Consider the following 25247-nt stretch of genomic DNA (forward strand, 5'->3'; position numbering starts at 1 on the left):
AATTTAAAAATCATCTAAAGATGATTGAAAATAGGTTTTAGCTAAATTCATTTTACTGAAGAGGATACTTCTTAAGAGCAGGTGTTCTCTCCTGTGACACTTGTGAGTAATCCCACCTGTCACCTGCAAATTATAAATCATCATATTACAAATCTATTAGCTTATGATTCATATTCAGCCTGCCTTGCAAAAACAAAGATGAAGCAGCATTTTAAAATGAATGATTTAATGCACACTGAATGAATCTACTTTCTCTGAGTTCAGCTTTGTTCTCTCTGATCACTTGTTATTTTCAGGGAGAAAACTGAGTTCTAAATACAGAAGATGCATTAACTCTTTCAGCCAACGGAATGACATGTATATCTTTCTAAATAGCTTCCCAGAGGCCTTCTTCAGTTCTTATCTTACTGGTTGGAAGTGACTTATACAAGGGGAAGACTCTCGGTCTTACCTTGGCTTGGGCTCCTATCATTTCTTTAAGGAAAATTCCTAGCATTTTTTCCATCCTTCTTTTTTTTTTTTTCCAGAAGGCAATAGTAAACCTGTGTTGATTAGTAAGATCTCATTGGTAAGGGTAACACTTTACCATGGTTTTACAGAAGTCTGTTGTAATAATTGGGGTACTTATTTAATTTCCCATGAAGAGGGCCACAATAACATGGACCCTAACAGAAAATGATACTCAATTCTAGGCCACGTACATTGTATCTTTTTATGACTGGTGAACCGTACTTGGTGCGTCTATAAACAGTTGTGTATAAAGAGAATATTAAATAATTTCCAATGAGAGTTTATTTAATTCCTTCTAAACTTCATCAGAATTAAGGAGGAATTGAGATATAATTACTCGAGATTGTTTTCTTTATGTTAATACTCACTAACAAACTGCAACTTTCAGCTCAAGAAATATTTGAGAATGCCATTTAGGAAGCTATAGGTCAGATTTAGTTGGCACTGTGATTTAGTTTGCATCTGTCGACTTTCCCCCCATCCTCACAATTGCCTTTTAGATAGGTGGAATTATGTCTATTTTGTTTTTGCTTTCAGATGTAGAATGTGTCAGTGTAAGTAGGCAGAAAGAAGGATTGAGAGCAGACAGAGAGAAAGGCGTTTTAGAAAAGAACTTAGGCTTTCGAAACAGATCTTAGTTTGAATTCCCTCTTCTCTACTTACTGGTGGTTTGGACAAAGATGGAACTTCATCTCGTAGGCAGTTTTAGAATGATAGATATGGAGAGGATGTCAATCTGGCAGTCAGATAGATGATGGCAACCCAAGTCAGGATACCGTGTATTTAAAGCATTTACTGGATTTTGTCTTAAATTCTTATGGGTGGACTAATTATATAATTATATAATTGAAAAAAGGCTAGATTGGCAGGAGAAACACCAGTTTAATATGTGCATGTAGGAGATCATAAATACTCTCGGATTGATGAGCCAGCAGCTTTTATAGGCAAAGAAGCTGTAAATTTGTGATGAATTGACAGGACAGATATCCTTAAATTTGGGTGTTCGTTAATGAGGAATCTAATTAAAGTTTGGGCTTGGGTAGTAAAGGAGTAACAAGTTTTGTTTATGTAAGCTTTTTGGCCCTAGATTCCTTAACTCTAGTGATAAGGGTGTCTCTCTTAGGAACCTCCTCCCCTGCCCCCATCGCTCTTCAGAGCAAGTAGGGCGCCTTTTGCAGGGGAGATTTATATCCTGCATTCAAAGCAAGGGAGGGCCAGTGTGTCTGGCACTGGCTCCTTGTCAAGTAACTTTAATTCAAAGTAATCAATATGCCATTGTGGGATAATTTGGCGTAGCCTGCCCTGGGCCCCAACAGTGTGTTCAGTTATTTGGTGAACATACGGGGAGATGAGATTCAGCTTCTGCTGTTATGAAACCTGCAGTCCCCGAACAATAGAGAGATAAACACCTGTCTGGGATCCAAGTGGGAAAGAAATCTGCACTAAACAGAAAGTATAAACAGTGAGTTGTGGAGTTTAGAATGAGGGATTCTGCTTAAGAAGAGGCATGGCACGATGGAGATGAGTTTAGATGACATTAGAGTCAGTTGTGGATGGATGAGAGATTTCATCAAGTGAAGAAAGGGGAGGAGGGCATTGCATGCTGAGGAAGGAACACACTCAAAGCCAGAGAGGGGCCAAAGTAAAAAGTACGTGGCATTTGTGGGAACGCAAAGAAGTCAAATGAAACAAAATTGTGGGATGTACCTACTGTCTCCTCCCTGCCTCTTTCCTCCTTCCTCCCTTCTCCCTCCCTGCCTCCCTCCTTCTCTCCCTCCCTGCCTTCTTTCTGATTCAGTTGACTTGTTTACCAAATGGGGATTATAAAAGTACCTCCCTAAATGAATTGTCAGGAGGGTAAAATTAGTTAATAGTGTAACATCTTAGAAAAGTGCTTGGCGCATATTAGCCCCAGATAAATAGAGGCTATGATTATTAAGTTACTTCCAGTTCACTAAATGAGGATGGACTGCCAAAAGAGGAGCTAATGGGTTCCACTTTTGCTAGAAACAATAGGTCCCATAGTTTGTATAGATGTGAACAGCTTTTTCGGGAATATGAAAGTGTCGACACATACTCAAATGCTAAGGAAAGAAAGAAAAAAATAGCAATTATTTAGAGCCAATCTAGTTATTGTTCTGTTACTTCCCTTTCCAATTTTGGGAAGAAATGTAGGTGAGAAAAGTGTAGTCTACGGTCATGCTACCCTGAACAAGCCCGATCCCATCTGATATAGGAAGCTAAGCAGGGTCGGGCCTGGTTGGTACTTGGATGGGAGACCACCTAGGAAGACCGGATGCTGTAGGTGTAAAAAATAAAAAAATAAGAGATTGTAAGCTGACAAGGTCCTTGCATTCTGTGAGGTCAACCAAGGGTTGTCTCACCTAAACAAACAAACAAACAAAAAAAGCAAAGAGAAAAGTGTATATACATAACATATATATCGGGTTTTAGAGGAGAAAAGTTGACAAATTTTGTTTAAGATTCAGAATTGTCTTACAAACTGAAATCCAGGCTTTGGAGACCACTGGGGTAGAGAGAGAAGCCCAAGAGACTCATCTTCTATTTTTATTGTCCAAGCTAATGGCCCATTAGCACAGCTTGTTGAGGCTGAGCCTGTAGGTAACGTGTGCCTCCCAGCGCAAGGATTCTGGATGATGTTTCCTTGTGGTGGGATGCAGCATTATTTTTCCTGTGGGAAGAATGTGAATGACCCCGCTTTTTGCACATAATGGCAAAAATAAGAAAGAGCAGCATACAGTGAACAAAGAAATTACCAAGATAATGTTGGTGTTCAAAGGGAAATGCCTGTGTTCATAATTGGTTTAATAATTTTGGTTTCAGTAATGGTTTGCTCCTATCAGCCATTCAGTGAAATAGTGCTAATTTTAAGCACTATTTTGATTCATCGGTTAAAGGAAGACAGACCATCACAGACTTTCAGGTAGATCTGCGTTATTAGCGAAGAGGTATAAAATGAAAAATTTCAGTGAGCTCATTACAGATTTGAAGTTTATCCTTAAAAATAAGCCTCAAAAATCTTAAATTCTTATATCCATGATGAAAAGTAATAGCTATGATAATTGTCAATAATTAAGCTTCCCAATGTACTGTAGTCAAGAGTTGTTCTCCTCCCCCCGCCCCAGCTTCCTGGCATAATTTTGAACACTTTAATTCCAAATTGCCAGGTATTTGAATTTTAAACCATTTTAAATTTGGTATCACCAAACAAATGTGAAGCATCATTGTTCCTTATTCTAGTAAGTCTGTCCCTTTAATCATTCACCTTTGCTGCTAAGGAATAGCTAAGCCTCATGTGCCAGCAGCCTGCCACCTGAGCATGGCCTTCCACTCCTTGCAGTCATGCTGACTCTGAGATGACAGCCACCACAATTTCCCGTGTCAAAGGAGTTACCACAGCCGTGTAAAGCCAACCCCACCAGTTCACCCAAATATGAGTGTCTAGTAGAGTCTATGGCTACCACGTTGTTTCTGAAAGGTAGTCTCGGATCAATTAATTAGTAAGCCTAATTGAAGCTAAATATAATTAACCATATGCTAATGAGATGTCCAAATTTAACTCCACTGAAAATATGTAATGAATTTGGAACATAAAAGATTACTGGCAGAAAGAAAATAGATTTCAGTAAAGATTATTCTTGGTGAATTCTCTTTACTCATCTTTGATTACTGGAGACTCTTGTGACTCAGGCATATGCATTTTAAAACATGTGGCCTACACATTGGAGGTGAAAATCAACACACACACACAATACACACACACACACACACACAATGGTCATCAGTCAATACACACACAATGTCATCGTTGGACACCTTTGCCTCATGGATCTAAAAGTATGATTTGTTTCCATCTACCTGATGTGGTTAATAAATCGATAAAGGGTAACCTAATGCTTATAGACCTGGTAGTGCCCATCTAGGATGTGATGGATGCCAGTTGCCAGTTGGAAGCGGGTTTCTATGTTGCTTGCCACATAGTTGTATTTAACGCAGATCAAAACTAAAGAACAACGGACATTGACACTTCACACTTGTTTGGTGACATCACATTTAAAATGGGTTAAAATTCACATGTCCGGCACTTTGAAATTAATGTGTTTAAAATTATGCCAGGGAGTTAGAGAAAAGACAACTTCAAATACATGCTTGAAATACAGCACCGACTGATTTGTAATGATAAAATAATATTGACTAGTTTAATTATGATTCATCCAGAACTGTAAAAGCAAGAACCATTTTTCCATAAATGAATCTTCACATTGAAATAATTAGAAATATCTATCTTATAGACCTCCACCCACCTTTGTCATTTGGTTCTGTTTTTTAAAAGAAAAATAATGTAAATGACTTTAGAGAACAAAATATTTCAGATGCATTTTGATTTCAAATCTTCAGTTGATGTAAAATTTAAGAGTATTCATGGATACGCATGGTCAAATGCATACCTAAATATTTTATGTGAATTACTTAGGCTGAAAGAGACAGTCAGGGGGCGGGCGAAGTTGTGACTTGCCTTGGGAATGCACATAATCACACTTAAGGTAAGTAAAAAGAGTTTAAGAAAATACCAGATGCACCTCGTGGATGCTGATTGTTTAAGCACAGTTGTTTTTAAAGGTTATTTAAACCGTTGAGGAATTCTTTTGACAAGCCATATGGTGCAACAGGGCTCTTCGCACAGAATGAGGACGTACAGGTTGTTTTGCGTTTCACTGTTTACTGGCAAGCCATAACAGCAATTTTAGTTTTGCTTCTGTCTCAATTATGCGAAAGCGAGAAGATGACTTAATTAATTTAGCTCAAGTTGATAACACTCTTGAAAGATTTTTGAACATTTATACTGTAAATCCTCTCGGATTTCCTTCCCAATTGAATAGTGTGTCTTTTATACAGTTTGAGTTTTAAAGGTACTCCATTTGCATACAAATTCTAAATCTTGACAAAAATGGCTTCATGGATTACCCTATAAGTAATTAAAAGTCAGTAATATGTGAGTACATGAAATGCACCAATAACAGATATAATACAATTTTATAGTTCCCTTATAATGATTCTAGTGTTTTATCTTAAATAACTTTTCACTGATGTTCTTACATAACTGATTTGCTTATTACGTTTTTCCACAAAAACAAGAAATTCCATTTTTTGCAGTAGCCAGATACGTTAAGAGCAAAATAAATTTCCAAATAGAGGAGACCTCACCGTGTTTCTTCGGAGTGTTTTTAATTTCATGCATGCGTGAAAGATGATAATGTGATCCTCGGGTACTAAATATTCCTCAGCCATTCACACTCAGTACTGTTATCTGGACCAAAACCAGATTAAACTTGCAGAATGGTGAATTACTGAGAATAATGAAGTTAAGGCAACTCATTAATCTTTATCTGCTTGTCTCTTTTGTATAGCCTGGATGAAATGGAAAAAACTCATTTGGGGGCCGATCAGATTGAAAGGGGTTTAACATTATGAAGAGAAACATGGGGCTGAAATGTTTTCTTTTTTTCCTTTTAAATTTATACACAGCACCTTTTTCTTACATGCCTCTGTTTTTCTTTTAGTGGCAAAGCATTTCTATAACACTGGTTGAGAAAGTTCAGATGATTGCTGTAATCCTAGGATCCCTGTTCTTAATAGCGAGTGTGACCTGGCTCCTCTGGTCAGCCTTCAGCCCCTATGCAGTGTGGCAGAGGAAGGACATCCTTTTTCAGATCTGCTATGGAATGTATGGTTTTATGGATCTAGTGTGCATAGGTAAGACCGTGATGTTGAACGTTAACCGACTGCCAGTAATGCATTTCTTGCAGCTATTATGTTTTCCCCAGTGGGATGTAACACAGACTGTCGTGGTTCGCATGATCTTCGTTCTCCAGTTAATTAACTGTGGGGCATCACAGTCTGGCCACTTTTCTCAAAAAGCATAGGATCTGTGTTCCCCAAGTATTCTGAAAACAATTAACAGGATTCTGCCCATTTAAAGTGACACGTTTTGTGACCAAAGGAAGGAGTTGCAGAAGTGATTTGGAGTGGGCGATGCTAAGGACTGTCACCTATTTCTAAGGAATAAGGACAAATTAGTCCCCCTTCACAAAGCTGGGATGGTATTGGCTGATGCTAATGGTGATATTGCGAGTTTGGGGAGAATACCCACACGCGGGGGTCTTAACATTATGTCATGGGGACTCAGATTCCTCAAGGGCATAAAGGGCTCCTTGGACGGCTTGGGACTTGGCGACAGTTTTCCTTGCTGTCCTGTCCCTCTTTGTCTCACTTATTAAATTCAGTGGCTTAGAAGAGAAAAAAAGAATCAAACATCTTAACCTAATGGACCCTACAAAAAAAGATTACTTACATGTTTTACTTGACCTATCTGTTGTTTTTCTAACACCATGGGGAAATGGAAGCCGAATCATTCAGGCAGTGTTCTTGTGGTGTGTACAAGCACAAGGTGCGCACAGGCCCTGGGATGGTGACCAGTTGGCAGTGGGAGCAGGGATGGAGAGGGTCAACACTATCGAGAAGACTCCCTCTGCTGCGATGTGGTTTACAGCTTAGTGTGATGTACGACGAGCTGAGAGGGGCAGCCCTGGCTTAAAGCAGTGTTTCTCAAAGTGGGGTCCCAGACCACCCATGGCAGCAGCAGCGTCTGCAGCACCTTTTTAAAGAAATCCACATTCTCAGGCTCCACCCTGGACCTGCGGAATCAGAAACTTGAGCCCCAGCCATCTGCGTTTTACAAGACCTCCAGGCACTGACACAGCTAAAGCTTGAGAAACGCTGATTTCGGGGATGGGATGATCAACTGGGATCAGATGACTTAGCCACTAATCCTGACCTCAGCTTGGACAGATCGACCTTGTCTCTCCATATTCCTGTTTTCTCACCAGAAATAATGGGAATAATCATCCGAGCTCACAGTCCTAAATAAAAGAAATAATAATTATAAAATGATGTTATTCATTATAAGTCGTAGATTAAGTGTATTAAACCACAAACATTGAAATAATTTAAATCACTTAAATTAATGTCTCTATTCACTAGAGCCTTAATTTAGCTCGCAGTTTTAATATTCGCAGTCATTTTTTTTCCCTAAAAGAACTCTATAAATTTTAAAATATGATCAGCTTGAATTTCCCTTCCTTATCTTCTGTCCTCCTTTGTCGTTACTACAAGACTAATAAGAAAGAAAATAATCAAATTTCAGTCCGGAAAGGAAAAAAAAGAAGGGAGGGAAATTTCATAAATAGTATGTAAACCGAGCAGATGTTGCTTGAATAATTGGGCTAATCATGTCTACGAACAATTTGCATTAAATGCAATAATGCATATGTAAGCATTTGGAAATTCTGAATCTCTGTACAAATGTAATCTGTAGGGTGGTGCTCTAAATAAAGAAGAATCACAAAATTGTTCTATAAATCCCTTAATAAATTTAGAGATAGTGTTCATTCTGTCCCTCAACATAATTGTTATAAAATGTGGTATTCCACTGATATCAAAGGAACCATTAGGCTCCTAGAGGAGAAAAAATTCCAGTTGACTTTCTTGATATTATCCTAACACTAAAAGGGCCCTTCGTTTCCTGGTTAGGAAATCATTTTCCCAAATTTCACAGCTTGCATCTAGTGTTGAGTTATTATATCTCATATTTTGATTGCTAATACAAGACTTTTAGTCAAGATTATTGGAATTCTGCTTTTAAAATCATATCCGTATGAATTAATGATCTTTCGACAATATATGACATATTTGGGATTCCCTTTTGAAGTCTGAGTGTTTACCCATTTTATAAGTCAAGTTTCTTAGGCACAGAAATCAACTGACATTTTCTTGGCGACACTTAGACAATTTGTCTGAATTTTAAATATTGACAATACTTTCCATTGTCTTTTGGCTCATCAAATCCGAATCTCATTCAATGATTTATTTGTATATTTTGAAAAATATTGAAGAATTCAGATTGAACAAAATCGTTGATTTTTTTTCACTTGGAAATCTCATTCATTAGTCTGTTTGAGCCAAAAGAAAAATCCTATTTTTTCCCCCAAGGAAATAGGAGACTACTAAAGCCAAGAAAGCAAATACAGTTAGGCTACCTACCAACAGCCAAATGGATCATAGCCTTGTAATAGCTCCTGCTAACTTTTCAAATTAATTCAAATGTCTCCTAATTAAATGTAGATAGTGACAAAGCAAATTACACTAATTACACTTCAAATACCTGACAGCGAGACTTTGAGTCAGAGTAGAATGAAAACCAGGTCTACAGCCTTGAGTTCAATTTGCTCAGCTCAATCCAACAAATATTTATTGAGAACTTTCTATGTGTTAGACACAGTGCTAGGTGCTGGGAATACAAGTAAGAGTTGGTCACTTTCCTGCCCCCAAGGAGCTTCCAACCATGCGAGGAAGACAGACATGTAAGTAGGTAACTAGAATACAGTGGGATGTGCACAGTTATAGAAGTCTGCACAGGAGAAGGTCGTTGGACAAAGCAGGGAGAGGTTAATGCTGGAGTGTTATATGCAGGAAGGGGACTGTTTCAGGCAGATTTCATGAGGCGTTGAGAGCCAAGGAGGCTCACAGATGAATAGGTGCTTGGCAAATGGGGAGACAGCCCCCTTGTCACCCGTGGAGGATGTACAGTTGGCTCACCATTCGAAGGGCTTTACTCTAATTTGGAAACATTCCTACATTCCTGTTCATCCAAGCCTTTCAAATTTGTTTATACCTAAATGAGAAGGAGCGGGTTGGCAGCTTCATCAATGTTCTTTTTTAAAGAATAATTCTGAAAATCTATAGATTATTCCAGAATCAAAAAAAGAAAGTGTTATAATCCAGCCAGTGTATGTAATGTTTATAAAGAGATTATTACTGGGTCGTTAAATTGCAATGTCAAGATTTATAGAAAATTTATTTACTTGGGGAAATTTATATACTTATTTGTAGATACAGTGAATTTGTTTCATTCATTATTAATTAATGCATTTTCTGCTTTCCCAAGATCCAGTTTCTTCTTGCTGTTAAAGTTTTGAAATCTCCCAAGGATTTAGGTATTATTGTAGTTGAAATACCTAAACCAAGGCTGTCCAATCGAACTTTCTGCAATGATGATAATGTATATCTGTGCTGTCCAGACCATAGACGCTGGCTGCCTTTGGCTATTAAGCACTTGAAATGTGGTTAGTGAGAATGAGAAACTGAATTTTAAACTTAATTTTATTTAAGTTAATTTAAATTTAACTTAAATGGCCACATACGGTAGCTAGTTGGCTACCCGATTGGACAGATTTCTAGATGATGGGATTGTAAATAGGTAAGGACTTGATTAACAAGTTTCACCTTGTCGATATAAATAGATCGTGTTTCCTACATGATAAAGAAACTGTTCCACAAGTGATGGATAAAGTGAAGATGAGTTCAAGAGGATTAGGAGAAGGAGGTGTGTTAAAAGCGAGAGAGTGGTAGTCAAGAGGTAGACACGAGAGCCGTAGAAGGAGACATGTCTTAAGGAAATGGAAGTCCAAAGAGATGAAACTTTCTATTTGGGGAGCTCTTTTTAAATACTGAACTAGTTGGCATTCAGACCGTGGTTGTGCACCAGGAAAACTAATAGAAAGGATTTAAATCACCGAGGTGTTGTAGCCCAGGGGCAAAAATTTGGGAGAAGTAATTACCAAAGCAGGCTCATCTTGGCTCTCTCCTAAGAAGATGTGCACAGTGGACAAAGGTTGCCAGACTCAGAAATGAAGAGCAAACGCACAGCAGAAGGCGTCTGGCACGGGATCCGGCTCTTGTCTCCATCCTTTGCACACTGAGAAAACAGAAGGCTCTCCTTGCCACTGGTCGTGTGATTCCAAGGCAGTTTGGGCCACAAGAGAGGAATGTGTTCATTAATGACTAAAAGACTGAGGGATTAAGAGATGGCCATAGGAGAGGAAGTCATTTGATTAACTTGCATCTAAAAAGCGGGGACAGGTACCAAGTCACTTTAGTGTCTGGTAGAATAGAGGTGAGTTCAGTTTCTTGTAGAAGCAACAAACTAAAACTAAAACCCTGTTATGTTAGTGGGGTTCCCGGAACAGAGATGGCAGTGCTTATACTTAATCTCATTAACACTATAAAGTAGTGCCAGATCTGTGTCTGGAAAATGTCTTGATCTTCCCAGAGATACTTAGGGAAGGAACTGCGTTTGGTTATAAAATTTCAAAACTTGGATTACTTTTGTTCTTTTAAACGTTTTTCTTGATTGTCCACATAAATAGATACATATTCAAGTTAAAAAAAAAAAACAACACCTTTTGTATTTATAATTGTGACAGATATAAAATTTAAAAAGACCATTTTACTCACTCTGCTCCTTCTGGTATGTCACTCCATTTGCAGAAATGTCCCGTCTTAACATTTTGATGCGTATCCTCCAGGTGGTTTTTTCATTAGGTTAACATGCATCTGGGTACCAAAACATTTGTGTATTTTATTTTTATATAAGCAGGGTCATCGCTATTCAGATTGTTGAGCAAATCGTCTTCATTCAACAACATGATCTAGAGCCCTTTCCCCTTTAGAGCAGATATACACGATTTACTTAAACTTCGTTCTACTGATGGATATTTAGGTTTTACCAATTTTTGCCTTTAGGATCAAAGTTGCAAAAGACATCCCTTTATATATTTATGTAGGCAAGAGTCTGAGAAGTGGGAAGTCTGGTTGGAGTAATAAATAAGCACGTGTTACATTTTGCACCCTAAAAAGCCTTTACCAATTTACACCCCCCAAATATACGAGAGTTTTAGTTTTCCCACATTGGACAAACATGGATATCGTGTTTTGATATTGTAATTGGAAGTTTGAACTCTATTTAACACCTTTAGAGTGGTTTTATTAAAATCCAGTCTATAACTATTCAGGTCTGTGGGGCAATTTTATTTAAGAAAATGAGAGCGGCCACCCCGGCCATGCGAACACGCAGCTGTCCTGCCCGCTGTCTTTCTGGATGCCAGATGTGATGTGCAGGGTCTCAGGATGATGATCTTTGCTGTAAACACTCCAGTTATTCTTTCTGAAAAATGAAATCCAGCAGGGGTGATTGAGATAAAAAAAAAATCATTGTCTCTCAAAAACCCTGCATTCTCCGGCCCATCCAGTATCTCTGGGGCCAGTTTTTTCTCTTTTTCTGTTAACACTGAGGGTAGTTCATGCCTCAATTTGTCTTTTTTTTTTTTTTCCTCTGTAGAAAGTGCTCCTAAATGCTTTAAGAAAAAATTGCTTCTCTTTGTTGCTTGGCTTGCTGGCTACAGTACTGATTCTATTATTGCTCTCGTCCTCCATATTATTCTGTTTCTCAAATTAAAGCCCAAGCGTGGACGATGGAGTCACACACACACACACACACACACACACACACACACACACACACACATACACACACACACGCACACACATACACACACACACACACACACACACACACACATACACACACACACACACACACAGATGTTCCCGTCAGAAACCAAAAATATTTCTCAGGGCTCTTCTGACATAATGAAATAAAATATAAAATGGTTGTTTATACTGTCTTGCTTTTGAAAACTGCAGAAATTAGGGATTTTGGAAAATAACCTGAGATATACTAGAATAAGGAGCAGATCAAAATATCGTCTCCTTATTTTACCAATTATAATCAGTACTGAAAAAAAAGTCCCCTTCTGCAGAAATGCCGTATGCTACAACATAGTTTTATTCTCCTACAATTGGAATCTAAATAATTTTTTACAAAAATTTATGTAAATTTTATCCCCATTATTATAGCCCATTTAAAAATCTGCCTTTTTTTTTTGTAGCTGGTAACATATCTGGCTAAAGCAACTTGATCACATACAAGAAACCTATTTACGGTTCCCAGTCGGTAACTTTTATTCACATTTCATTATAGAACTTCAGAACAATAAATAAATACCACATATTCTTATGGTCTTAGACTGATGATATTAGACATGTGTTTACATTTTTAAAAGCCAAGGTAATATTTCTCTCTTGCTTTTGATAATGCTTCATCTAGCTCTTTTTTTTTTCTTTAGGCAATGTAGCTAAAAGGAACACAAAATTTAATATTTTATTGACAAGAAATTTAAAATGTGCACTCTCTAATCCTTTGATATGCTAAGAAGAAAGGTGAGGCAGTTTGACAGATAATTTCAAAATAATCAAAGGTGACCTGTCTTCTATTTAATGCCAAAATAGGGCTTTCAAGCCATCTTCCTTCCTATGGCTCGCTTTCAACAAGTATAAAGCAATTAGCATAGACAAAGCAGAATTAAGAAAGTAAATCAACTAAGGAAAAGAAATTTCTAATGTATTCCAAGGAAATTATAAATGACTTTTAGATTCTCCTGTTTAAAATTTCCCATGCTCTCTGGCACTTCTTAGCATGATTCAGAAGTTGACAATATTTCTTAAAGTATTTTAGGAAAAAAAACTTATTTACTGAAAGAGTTAGAAATTAGCGTTGGAATTGAAGCATACGGTTATATAAAGCAGAAAAACACTCAGGTTCTTGGAGCACGCAGGAGAGTTCTTACGTAGCCACAGGGGTGACCAACTGCGTAGATGAATGTGCTCGAAAGAGCAAGGCTTGGCGAGGGTTGCAAAATGTATCTCCCGTGGGTCATTGTAGAGCGGTGGCATTTTTTAAGCTGCAAAAATCTTACATTTATCTACAAGACAATTATAAAATTATCAAATAGTTCAAGTGAAAACGAAAAATCACCAAGAAAACACGCCCGTTACTGTGGTCTTTAGGGCCTGCGCAGGCACCGGTCTGCGCGGAGGGGTTTGCGGATGTCGCGGATGTCTGATGGGATAAGCGCTTTCCTGTGTCTGCCTAAGTAAGGATGGCCAGAACCACAGAGTCCCGTGAGATCTGTGGGCCACCTCTCCCATAAAGATGCTTTCTCTGTGGGGAGTGGAGATGATGGCTGTCAGCCACTCCCACCCCACACACTTGCCCCACCCCATTCAAAACTGTCAGCAAGTCTGATCCCTAAGACTTCAAATCTGTATATACACTTTTTTTTTTTTCCTTTTTCTTCATCACAAAACACTGGGAGCCCAGATCCAACTTTCCATCCCATTTCATCGCCTCCCACCCCATTCACCGAGTCTGGGATATGAGCTGCCGGCTCACTCAGGAAAACAGCTCTGAATGTCGGTAGGTCAGCATTCAGCCACAGAGTGGGGTGCTGCCTAGGTGCCCAGGATGTCGCTTTGAGTTACAGAAGGCAGATTGTAGGAGGTGTTGCTGTTGTCTCATTCTGAGTTTCACAGGAAGTGCTAATGTGGATTAGTCTGTATGAATCATAGGCTTATGGAAAAAGAAGCTCGACTTCAACATCGTTGGGCAAAATAATGAGAAACGTTGATTCACCCAGTACCGCCTTGTTGAATCTTAATATCTCGATTTCCCTCTCTATATAAGAAGACTGTCAGCCACCTCTGCTCCAAGAAATACTTCCATTTCCTGATCTATAATTTGCCTGGGGACCTATGTCCCCAGTTCAAGCACCACGATTTGGCTTCTTAGGAGAGTTTGCCCAGCTGGGTGTCCCTTAAAGTTCCTCCCAGCCCTAGGACCGCATTGCGAGGTATCTGCCACCCCTGCAGCCATGACTTTTACTAGAGTGCTACCTTGTTAGGAATCATTTCTTTATAAGCACAGGTCATTATTTACTAATTTCAGAATATCTTAGCGTGCTTCATGCCCCCAGGAAATGCCACAACTTCATTTAGAAGAGTCTGATGCACCTCCATCAACACAAAAAAGCAAGAGTCTGTCCTCCAACACCAGCCCCAGCCTCAGGTCCTTTACATTCTAATTTCTAAGCACATGCTGCAGGCTCCTTGGGGAGAGAGGCAGAGTAGCCCTTTGTAATTCAAGATTATTAAAGGAAAAACAAATGTTTATCCTTTATGTGTTCTGGGAAGTAGCCCCTCATAATCTCTTTACTCTGGAGGTGCAGATTATAGGCTCTCTGTGCCTTCATCATACTGATGTTTACCAGTTTCTCTAACGATGATTAACATAGTTAGTTATTCCTGATATTGCTGCCTGTAAAGCCCCAGGAATAAAATAAGGAAACTTGTTTCTGCTACTTGTCCTTCATGCTGTGCCTGAAATCCACTCAAAGCTAATTAACTCTTCAGGCTTCCTCAGGAGAGAAAACCCAACCCAACACTTTTCTTTCATCTGACCTTGAAAAAACCTTTCAGAGAAACATTGGCATAATTAACAGAGCAACAGACCAAATATATTGTTATTGTTGACTTCCATTTCCTGCGTAAGAAATAGTGTGACTCTTTCAGCCATCTCTCTCAATTTGAGGCCGTTTAGCTAAAGAGGTGTCAGTCATTGAGTATTTATTGCGTCCAAAGCCTCGGGTGCAGGATAAAGATATAAATAGCATAGGGATGTTCTTGTATAGCCCACGATCTAAGAGTAGTTTTTGCGTTTTGAAAGCACTGAAAACCATCAAAGGAAGAATATTATTCTGTGACATATGAAAATTATATCAAGTATAAATTTTAGTGCCCATAAATAAAGTTTTATTGGGATACAGACATTTCCATTTATGTGTCGTCAATGAGTAGCTGCAAGCTTTGAGAGACCGTAATGTCACATAGTCTTAAGATATTTACTGTCTGACTGACCCTTTGCAGAAAAAGTTTGTCTAGCTCTGGAATGCAACATGCTCCCTGCTCTCCAGCTGCTGGAGAGAGGGAAATAAGCAATTCGTTTACTTCATGGAAAGATCAAGGAGATAAATAAATATACGTGAAGGAAGATGAGAGAAGGTTAATCATGCTTGGGATCAGCAAAGTCTGGGAGGATGAAATCTTGAGCGGAATTTTCAAGAAGAGCAGGAGGGCCAGAGAGAGGCAACTGCTTGGACCTGTCAACACATAAAAGCATGAAATATTTTTAAGGAAGCATGTGTCATTTGGTATGGCAAGAACAAGAGATGCTTGTTGGAGAGTAGCAGTGAGAAAATAAGGCCTGATCATCTGGAAGGCCCCTGCGGTGGAGCTTGGGAGTGGGAACGAAGTGTGAAAGCTCGGAGAGCCCCTAAGGGTTGTCGCTGCAGTGATTGGTTAGCTCGATATTGCGGAAAGAGCCTTGATAGACAGGGGACATTGAAGGGGAGAGGGAGACAGGGAGGGCCGCCCTGGGGAAAGTAAAGATATTAATAGTAATCCAGGGGTGATCCAGTCCTGCATCAAGACTGGGGAGAGGAGTCAGCGGCTAGAATATTAGAATATTAAAGGAGGTTAATCGTAAGGTGACAGTCGGTTCAGCGGAGGTGGGGAAGGGGTTGAGGAGTAACGGAGAGGGGCCATCAGAGGTGATTCACAGAGGCTGGTAGGCGCTAAGAAGGATAAGTTCCTTTTGAACGTTTTCTTTTTGCAGAATTTCTGGGGAATGTAAGCAGATCGGGCCAGTAGGCAGCTGGATTTAGGAGTCTGGAGCTCAGGATAGAAATTTGAGCTGGAGATTAATATCTGGTAGTTTAAACCCGTGTCTGCCAGCGAAAGTGATTCAGCTGAGATGGGAAGGAAGAGCGTGGCATGGCCAGTGAAGGAAAGAGTGGGGTCAGGCCAGGCGGGGAAGAACTGGAAGACAAGCAAGTGGCCAGCGGTGCCAGATGCCATGTCAGCAGCAGGTGACATAAAGCCAAAGTGCACTCACTGCATTTGGCGATATTGGGGGCGCGGATAGATAGACACAAGATTGCGGGAGGCAGAAGGGGGGCTCAGAATGTCAGCTCACAAACGTTACCTGAAAAAAGACACAGGCGAGGGCAGAATCTGGAGGTGGGGTACGGCATTGAGAAAGGCTCCCGTTTGTTTTAATAGTAGACTTCAGCGTGGACAAATGCTTTGAAGAAAGACCCAGAAGAAACCAGAAGACTGAAGACCAGGTGATGCCCCTGTGAATGCAGAGCTAGAACCCAGTGCATGGAGGAGGGATTCGCTTTGCACAGGAGGAGCCTGGTGCCCCTGAGATGGGCCGGTAGGAGGAGAGGGTGGCACAGCAGGAGGTGGCTGCATGTGCCACGCTGAGAAAATAAACTTTCTCAGTCAAGTAGGTAGTGTGGCCATCTGCAGAGACAGAGAAGGCACAGCACGTGTGAGCGTGTGTAGTGGGGGGAGGTGCAGGGATTCTGAGAAAGCGTTAAAAATGGTGCTCAGCTGTGGAGGCCTTTGGGAGAGGAAGCTGAGCCAAGAGACATCATTGGGCACGATCGAGCGCCCTCCTGAGGCGGGAGCAGGGGTGACCCCAAACCCACAGCCACGTGGCTGCTGTGCATTTTTACCCAATAGGGATGAGTGTTGCAGAGCCGTGGGATGGCGAGGCTGGGCTGAGCTGGGGTTATGTGTGCAGAGTTGCCTTTCACCACAATTGCAGAAGGGGCTCCGCTTTCTCAGAATGAAGCTGAGGGACTGGAGAAAGACTGCAGTCCAAGGGCTCAGAGTCTTCGGGAGGTGGGACAGAATGCACTGAGATTAAGAACGTGGGTGAGTGAGAAGCATTGCAGGTGGTTGTCAGCAATAGATAGCAGAATCTCAGCTTCTTGTCGGAACAGTTTCTAGAAGGAAAAAGCCCAGCCTGGAGTGAAGGAGGGACATCGGAGGGCGAAGCCTACGTATGTCGGGTCCTGGCCGAGTCATCCACGTGGCCCTGAAGTGGGCCTAGGGGACTGAGGAGATCCATCTGTGATCGTGGAGAGTGGCTGAGAGGCCATGAGGGGACATTTCTTGTGGCTGCACTCTGTGTGCAAGCATGCACATGTGTGTGCGCGCGCGCAACTTTATTCTTCGTGTGACTTGACTCTTTTCTGGAAGAGTGGTTATGGGAGTGGTAAGCACACGGCGCTTGGGGACACCCGCAGCGCTGGCGAGGCCTGGGTGTCTCCCTGTGCCGCTCCGAAGCGAGGTTGTAAAAGAGGCTGACTTAGCTGAGAGCGGGGTCTCCTTGGAGGAGAGAGCAAAGTAGATGGCGCGCTCGTGGGAATCATAGCAGGAAGAGGCCGTGCCCTGAACTCGTCACTCCAGAGAGCGTTTTGGGAACTGGCACCCGCCTCTCTGGGGATCTCCTGGCTTCGTTCTGTTTTGCGGCATGGAACTTTTTTACTGCAGAGAATGCGAATGTGATTATTCTTCTAAATGTTGTTTTTATGTACGATCCAGAGGAGGAGGGACTGCGTGTACTGACAGGGAGCGGGTGACAAACTCGGGTCGTGAGAAACCACAGAGACAACACAGAAAGGAGGCCCGTGTGCTTTCCACTGCTTCCAACTGGTGGAAATTAGGGCTTAAAATCCCCATGTCCGGGGATAGCTAGGATCCGGCTAAGATCCTGAGCGCTTCCCCTCCGTTTTCACGCTTAATCCTGGAACAGCCCCTAGGTGGCGTTTATCATCCTTATCTCAGAGACTGAAAACAAGGCAGCATTGACTAGTTCCCCGAGGCCATGCAGGTGGGAAGAGGAGAGGTCTAAGATTGGAATCCAGACCCTCTCTCTCCAGAGCTTGTGTATTTACGCGAGTCAGTTAATTCTGTTTACTACTTGGTAAAAACTCCTCCTTATCCGCTGAGCTTGAATGGCTGGCTAATTTACAAAATGTTGTAGTCTATTTAGCAAAGCAAACCTACTTTGCTGTCTCAAACCCCTAAGGCATGACATCATGAATACTTTAAATAGGAAGGAGCTGGTTTTAGATTAAAAATGGAGAACAGCTTTTTTTCTAAAAACCCAAGGTAACATAGCTGTTTTGTGAAGTCTTTACTCATTTATTGTAAATTAACAGAACCAAATACATACAGAAACATTTAGTAAAGAGAATGGAAAATATTTAATATGTCATACTATTAGGTAGTCAGGCAAGATCAACAGGAGCCAAGGCCCCATTCTGTAACCATAGAAACTTCCCTTGAAGACCTTCCTTAAGCACCCTCAGAAATACCTCCCTTTTAGGGTTCTAAATTACCCCAAATCCTAGAGCACAAAGGCCATAAAAGCTGCTGGCTAAACCAGCTACAAACACATGCACAGATAGTACTGCCCCTAACTTCAGCGTCATCATACCATCATTATACTCTCGTGGCTATGCCTGGAAGTTCACGACTAATTACAATGGACTAAATTCTAGGTAAGGACATGCACAGTAGGCAAAAAGTTATAGCAGCCAGGTATCGGTCAAGGTGACCTCACAGATCATTAGGACCTTCCATCAGGGCCCAAATATAAACAGACCTTCTCATTTCTGCTGGTCCAGCTTTCCTGGCTGGAAACCCCCCTCTCCTTTTGGGGTGTACTGTCTTATCTCTTTATCTCCTAAATGCCACAGGGCTGCAGCCTTCCCTAGCTGAGGCCTGTCTCCTTCTAAAACGTGCTTTCAGTAAATCTTTTTCTCAATCTCGCCGACCTGTAAGTCTCCTTTGGGGAAGAACCAAAGAACAAACACACCAGGGTGAAGTCTACCTTACTCCACTGTCCACTATACTCCACCTCCTCCTGCTCTATGCCTCTGGGGCGATGCTGGATTTCACCCCATCCCAGTGGTGACCATACCAAAACCATCTCTCTCTTTCCATTGGTCTGAGTGAGACAGTTTCTTAAGAATTATTTATATAAAGCATCACATCACATCCTTGAATTTTGTTGCTGGATCGCAGAGTAGAATATTAAGGAAACCTGAAGTCTGAGCATTTGTAGATTCAGCTTAAAAATTCCATGAATATTTTCACTTAAAGAAATCTGATGTACGAATGAAATTGAAGAGTTAGAAGTTTTATTCGTGCTTAGATGGTAGCTTCTGTTAGGAATTTTTACCCACTGCTTGAATAATTTAAGATAAATGAAAAACAAGGCCAAGAAAAATGAGCTAGCCTGTTACACGCCACAAAGATAAACAGGTTTTAATTAGATATTTCAATTTTGATCTTTTTAAGTATTATTCTCGCCCTGAAGAATAAAGCAACCAGTACATGTGTGGTTTTCCCTGAAGATTAATAAAATCACATTCTGTAAGTTTGCGGTAGACAGTTTTATTCCTCGGAGGAAAAAGGGAAAATTAGTTGTGTTCATTTCTTCTTCCCACGAGGAAAAATCCACTAATGGTCTGTTCTAAGAGCTGGCTTTAGTCCATACACTAGAGTTTGGAAACATATCAAAGCAGATTCCTCATCTTAAAAGCTTTAATGAACACAGAAGATGGATGTCGGTGGGTCCCTTTTTTTAACCAAATACTGTAACATCAGGGTTTGCAGAGTGATTTTCTTTTTTCTCTTAAGAAATTGTGAGCATCAGTGTGATGCTCCCATCTCCTGTCCAAATGCTGCAGCTCACATGCCCTCGAGGCTCCAGGCCAGAGGAGAACCTACTATCCCACCTCCGCTGTTACCAAGCGAGATTTGGATTCTGCTTCATGGTCTGTTATATCCCTTGGGCCAAAAACACACAGGGAGGACTGGCTTTGCCCAAGGTGGCTCCTGAGGTCTGTGTTCTTGCAGACTGAGCACCCTGGACCAGGCTCAAGGGTCTGGCTCTGCCTCTGGACTTGGTTGGACACTAACTAACCAAGGTCCCTTTGTCAAGCTTCGTCACTTCTCTGGGCCTCAGAGTCTTCATGCCTCAAAATGAAGGGATTGGATTCACTCATACCCAATATTTTCTAATTTTGACATTCAGTGACAGTGTTTACCTGCTTCTGATCCCTGTGATATATGACATTAAGCCTTTGCTGCAAGGTGTTTCATCTGTCCGTGAATCGAAGGACAAAACTGAAGTTGCATTTGTCAGAAATTAAACTGATTCTAAACCACGCTCCCAGTTTTATGAGAATTTCAGTATATCTTTGTTATCTATAAAAGTATTGGGCTCATTCCTTTATATCTTTTATTGAAATAATCACAGCTATAATTTTCTTCTCAAGTACTTTTGGGTAGAAATTTAGATGGTATAACAATTCTCTCCAGTGAATTCTTTTAGAAAAAAATTAATATATCATATATTTTATAATTGCGTAACAAAGTTCACAGCTTTTGAGGACTATTCTGTGACTATACCAATGGTAGATTTGTGCTCCAGGGGCTAGTAATAGGAAAATCAGGAGATTCTCCTGTCCACTAAAGAATAAAGAAGTCATTAAAATAATTGATGGATAGATTGGCTCTTTAGAAAAGCAAGTGGTCGGATGAATGAGCAGCACCTTTTTTTAATTCTGCCTGCTTTGCCTGGAATCCATACTTGCCTCTTAGGGTTCAGGGCTGGGCACAGTCATTCTGTGATCCTCTGGGCTCATGATTGTTTGATGCAGGCACATTTGATGACCAGACCAACAAGACAGTGAGGGAAGCTGCCGCAATTTATTGAAAACAAATCCTTGTAAAGAATTTTAGTTCCTCTACACCTATCAGACCATCGCAGACACACACACTCACACACACACACTGTCCCAAGTCCACTGTCATGAAATATGGGCCTTGATCCCTAAACCCTTTTTATCTCTAGTGTTAGAATGCACGTCTCGGTTTGTCTTTGGTATCTTAAGATCCTGGTTACTCTCACATTTCGAAGAACGATACTCGAGATCTTTTTCTATTTTAATGGTACTGTCACAACGACATTAAGTGGGTTCTTGTCGTCCTTTAGATTCTAGTGATGGCTGCTGCCCTCTCGCTCACTCCCTCTCATTTAGCAAAGATTTATCCAATCCTACTGTGTATCAGGCATTGAAATAGGACTAGGGTTCTTGTCCTCAGGGGGTGCACAGCTGATGGGGTCACAGGCATATAAACAAATCGTTCCAATACAGGTACTAAGGAAAACAGTGAAGGTCTTTCTTGTGTGGAGTGGTAGATGGTGGGAGGGAGTGATTAAATCTGAGTGGGTCAGAGAAAAAATTATGAGAGAGTCTGGATCTTGAAGCGTGTTTAACCGTTCATCATGCAAATGTAAGAGAGTGCTGCTTCTGAGGAATTCTCTGATTTACGCTTTGATCTCGGATGTGCTAAGAAGACAGAATTAGCAGAATTTAGTGCAAGAGGATAGAGAGGAGTCTAGCTGATTGCCAGGTGTCAGCTTAATTGACTCAGGGCACGGCAGGTGAAGAAGCCAACTTAGCCTACGTCAGGGCCTTACAGAAAAGGGCGTGCTTCGCTCACCGCCTGGCGGTAAGAGATTGTGCTCCTTATTAAAATTTGGCTTTGCCGTCTTGTTCTATTCCCAGGGAGTGATGTCATTAGCATTAAAGATGCAGCACAAATGTGCTCTCTGCACCAGGCTGATGACTGCAGATTTCACTGAGCAGAGAGGAGGACATAGAGAAAGGCAGTGTCAGAGGACAAATGAACTTTCTTTCGTGTGCTCTCAGAGGAACGATCATTGAGGGTCTTCACTATTTAATCATTTCTTCATGTGCAGTGTGATCTACTTTGGGGGCGGGGCAGGGCGGGGTAGGTCAGAGCATCGGTATTTGGAAATTAGCCAGCCTCTAGTGTCAAGGGTTTTCATGCCATGGAAAGTTTCTGAGTCACTCGTTGTCGTTTTCATGTTTCTTGCACCGATTTTATTACTAACGGTTTGAGTGTTGAGCCCCAACGCTTTAAACTCTCATGCCCAGTCTGTCATTCTCAACTTGGTTCTATGAATATATTTTACATATATATATGTAAATATATATATATGTAAATATATATATGTAAATATATATGTAATTTAAATTCAAAAATAGGAAAATCAACCCGTCTTTTATTGATGTAAGTACATTTCGTATGGGCTATTTCTTTGCATTATTTGTTCTGATATGGGTGACGTCGGAAATATTCATAAAAATCTGCACATATAATCAGGACGTTGTAGTTCCCAGAGACCTGGCTTTTATGATATCAATTTTCTACAGCTTCGTTTTGTGAGCTTGGTGATTTTCGTGATGACATGTATATTGCTTTCAGTCTTCATCTCTCTGTTTTATATTTTCTGTTGCTGTTTTTTCATCATTATTTTTTTCTTAAAGCACCATACATAGTTCAGTCCAACAAGAAACATTCAGTATACATAGTGACATAGTATACATACCAATAATGACTTAATGGTTATTTCTTCAAGATTCATATTAACAAGATTCACCAATGAAGGAGTGACTTTTAAAGTGATCACCGCTATAATCACACCTAAATTTTCTTGACTTGGGGTAGGTGGGGAAAATGCGCTAGGAGAGCTGGCGCATTTTATTACATTCCAGCAAGGGTTATTGCAGCAATGGGTGTCTTGGACCAAAGTCTCGTTTAGTTACCCGTCTTTGGTCTAACCACGCTCTGGTCTTTACCAAGTAGGGAGGAAAATTAAGAAGTCAAAAACAAGGCCTCTTTATCTGGTCAACTCTAAACTGTTCTTAAAACAGGATCAGATGGGACCCAAACTCCCCATTCTTCTGGTGCACACTGACTTCTCAGAATGACATGAGGTTATATTTATAGAGTTTGGTTTTGTGCAAATTTGAGAGAGAGAGAGAGAGAGAGATGGAGGAATCTAGCCAAAGGAGAATGGTAGAATTTAACCTAAATATCTTGGGCATTTTTGCAGTCAGCCCTTTCTGGCCACATATCTGCTGTGAGGTGCTAGTTCTTTAGCTTTATCAAGGGTAGTTTTGATTGACCAGCACACAGGCTTTAGCCTGTGTTTCTGTACCATTTTATCAGGGCCTTGCACTTCTTGGGAAGGCCCAAGGTAAGTGCATCTTACCAGATGAAGCTCTTACCACTGATAGCATTGCCTTCAAATAAGCCTCCCTAACTAACCCTCTTCTCTCCTGTGAGTGGCGAGGGAGAAAGGGGCTGTGTCATTGGCAGTCCTAGAGATCTAACAGTGGCAGTGACACACAAGGATATTAAAAATGGCAACTAATTGTATAACTTTGTCCAAACCCAGTCTCCAGGATTTAATTTACTCATATTTTAAATGAAGGCGATGTAGTTTACCTACAGGTTCTCTCTTAGTCTATTGGAGCTACTGTAATAAAATACTACAGACCGGGTGACTTAAACTACACACAGACATTTATTTCTTATAGTTCTGGAGAGTGGGAAGTCCAAGGTCAAGGTGCTGACATATTCAGTGTCTGGTTAGGGCTCTTGTTTTGCAGGTGACCGTCTTCTTATTATGTCTCCCCATGGCTTTCCTTGGTGTGTGCACAACAGAGAAGAGAGAGAAAACTCAGGCCTATTCCACTTTTTATAAGGGCATTATTCCCATCATGAGGTCCCCACTCTTATGATTTAATATAACCCTCATTACCTCTCAGAGGTCCTACCTCTAAAAACTGTCACAGGAGGGATTAAGGCTTCGACATATGAATGTTAGGGAGATACATACATTCACTTCATAGCAAGGTCTCTTTTAGTCATCATTCTATGACTAAGAGACTGCCACACATTGGAAAGTTAACATAGGTAACAACGTAGTTCTCAAGGTTTGCTATAGACAGATTTGAGCTTCAGCCTCAGCTCTGATTCTTATCTTCATGATGTTGACCAAATTATAAATCTAGGTCTCAATTTTTTCAACCATGAAATTGTTCAATAATAGTATCTATTTGTAGAGTTGCTGTCGAGATTAAATGAAAATCGTACATGTAAAGCACGGAGCACAGTGTTTGGCCATCAAAACAGATCCTTGGTAAGCATTCAGCTTTCAAATTATGAAAAAACAACCAAATTTATTTGAACAAAAGCTGAGACTGGTAATACAATAAATGAAATGACTTCACTAGTGCTTTGGTCTTTAATTAATCAAAATTTATTTATATTTGACAGTAAATTTTGGAAGTCTCTTGTTAATTATAACATATTTCAACACAGACAAATCGTGTGTGTGTTGTGTATATGCATGTGTACAAATATGTGAACATATGTACCTGAAAGTCTGCTCCTTCATTTCTTTGAGTAATCAGCTCATTTTCTACTATCATATAAAAATTTCAACTCTCACACCACTGCCAAGTTTGGGATATATTTTACCTACATAAAGACTGTGCTTTTATTCCAATGAAACCAGAAATTATTTAACACTGCTTTGTTTTTAAAGATTATTCCCTAACATTTTTGTTAGGGAATAATCAAAAAAAGGATGCTCCAACTAAATGTCACTGGCAGGGAAATGATAAATGCCAACCAACCACACACACGCACACACCCTCAACTCTTAAAACCTCCAATTCCTGTAAATCATACCTTGTTGACATTCATGCCATCAATAATGTAGCAAGAATCCTAAAATATTTAATACTTAGATTTTATAGAAATCATTGATTGTCCCCGCAGGTTTAGTGACTCAAATGAAAAAGTAAATCTAAGCCCGTTCTCACATGACCTGAAATGTCAAAGCGACAAATTATTTTTAAGGCTTAACTTGGGTTACTCAGAGAGTGACAGCCACTGGAAGAAGTGAGCTTCTCAGTTATGCAACAAGAGACCAACTGTCAGTAAGAAAGGATGGCTGCACGATTTTTAACAGCTGGATTTTCAACACATGAACTTGAGTTGAATAAATTTTTACCTCTGGATTTCAGAGATCATAGTCTTCATGTCTTCCCATAACCACTAGTACAGAAGGCATTTGCTACAACTCCAGAACATTTAAAGAAGAAAGGGGAAAA

The 25247-nt window shown here is 40.4% G+C and overlaps 1 protein-coding gene and 1 pseudogene across 1 annotated transcript in view; both read left to right on the forward strand.

Moving 5' to 3' along the window:
* MARCHF11 (membrane associated ring-CH-type finger 11) overlaps positions 1-25247 on the forward strand; it is a 96226-nt gene that overhangs the window by 67150 nt on the left and 3829 nt on the right. The window contains exon 3 of the mRNA XM_039842756.1: positions 6093-6285. Coding sequence (XP_039698690.1) covers positions 6093-6285 — 193 coding nt within the window. The remainder of the gene's footprint in view (positions 1-6092; positions 6286-25247) is intronic.
* LOC120586417 (uncharacterized) lies at positions 2700-2818 on the forward strand (annotated as a pseudogene).

The sequence above is a fragment of the Pteropus medius genome, unplaced genomic scaffold (genome assembly GCF_902729225.1).
Source record: "Pteropus medius unplaced genomic scaffold, Ma_sr-lr_union100, whole genome shotgun sequence".
In the NCBI taxonomy this organism is placed as follows: domain Eukaryota; kingdom Metazoa; phylum Chordata; class Mammalia; order Chiroptera; family Pteropodidae; genus Pteropus; species Pteropus medius.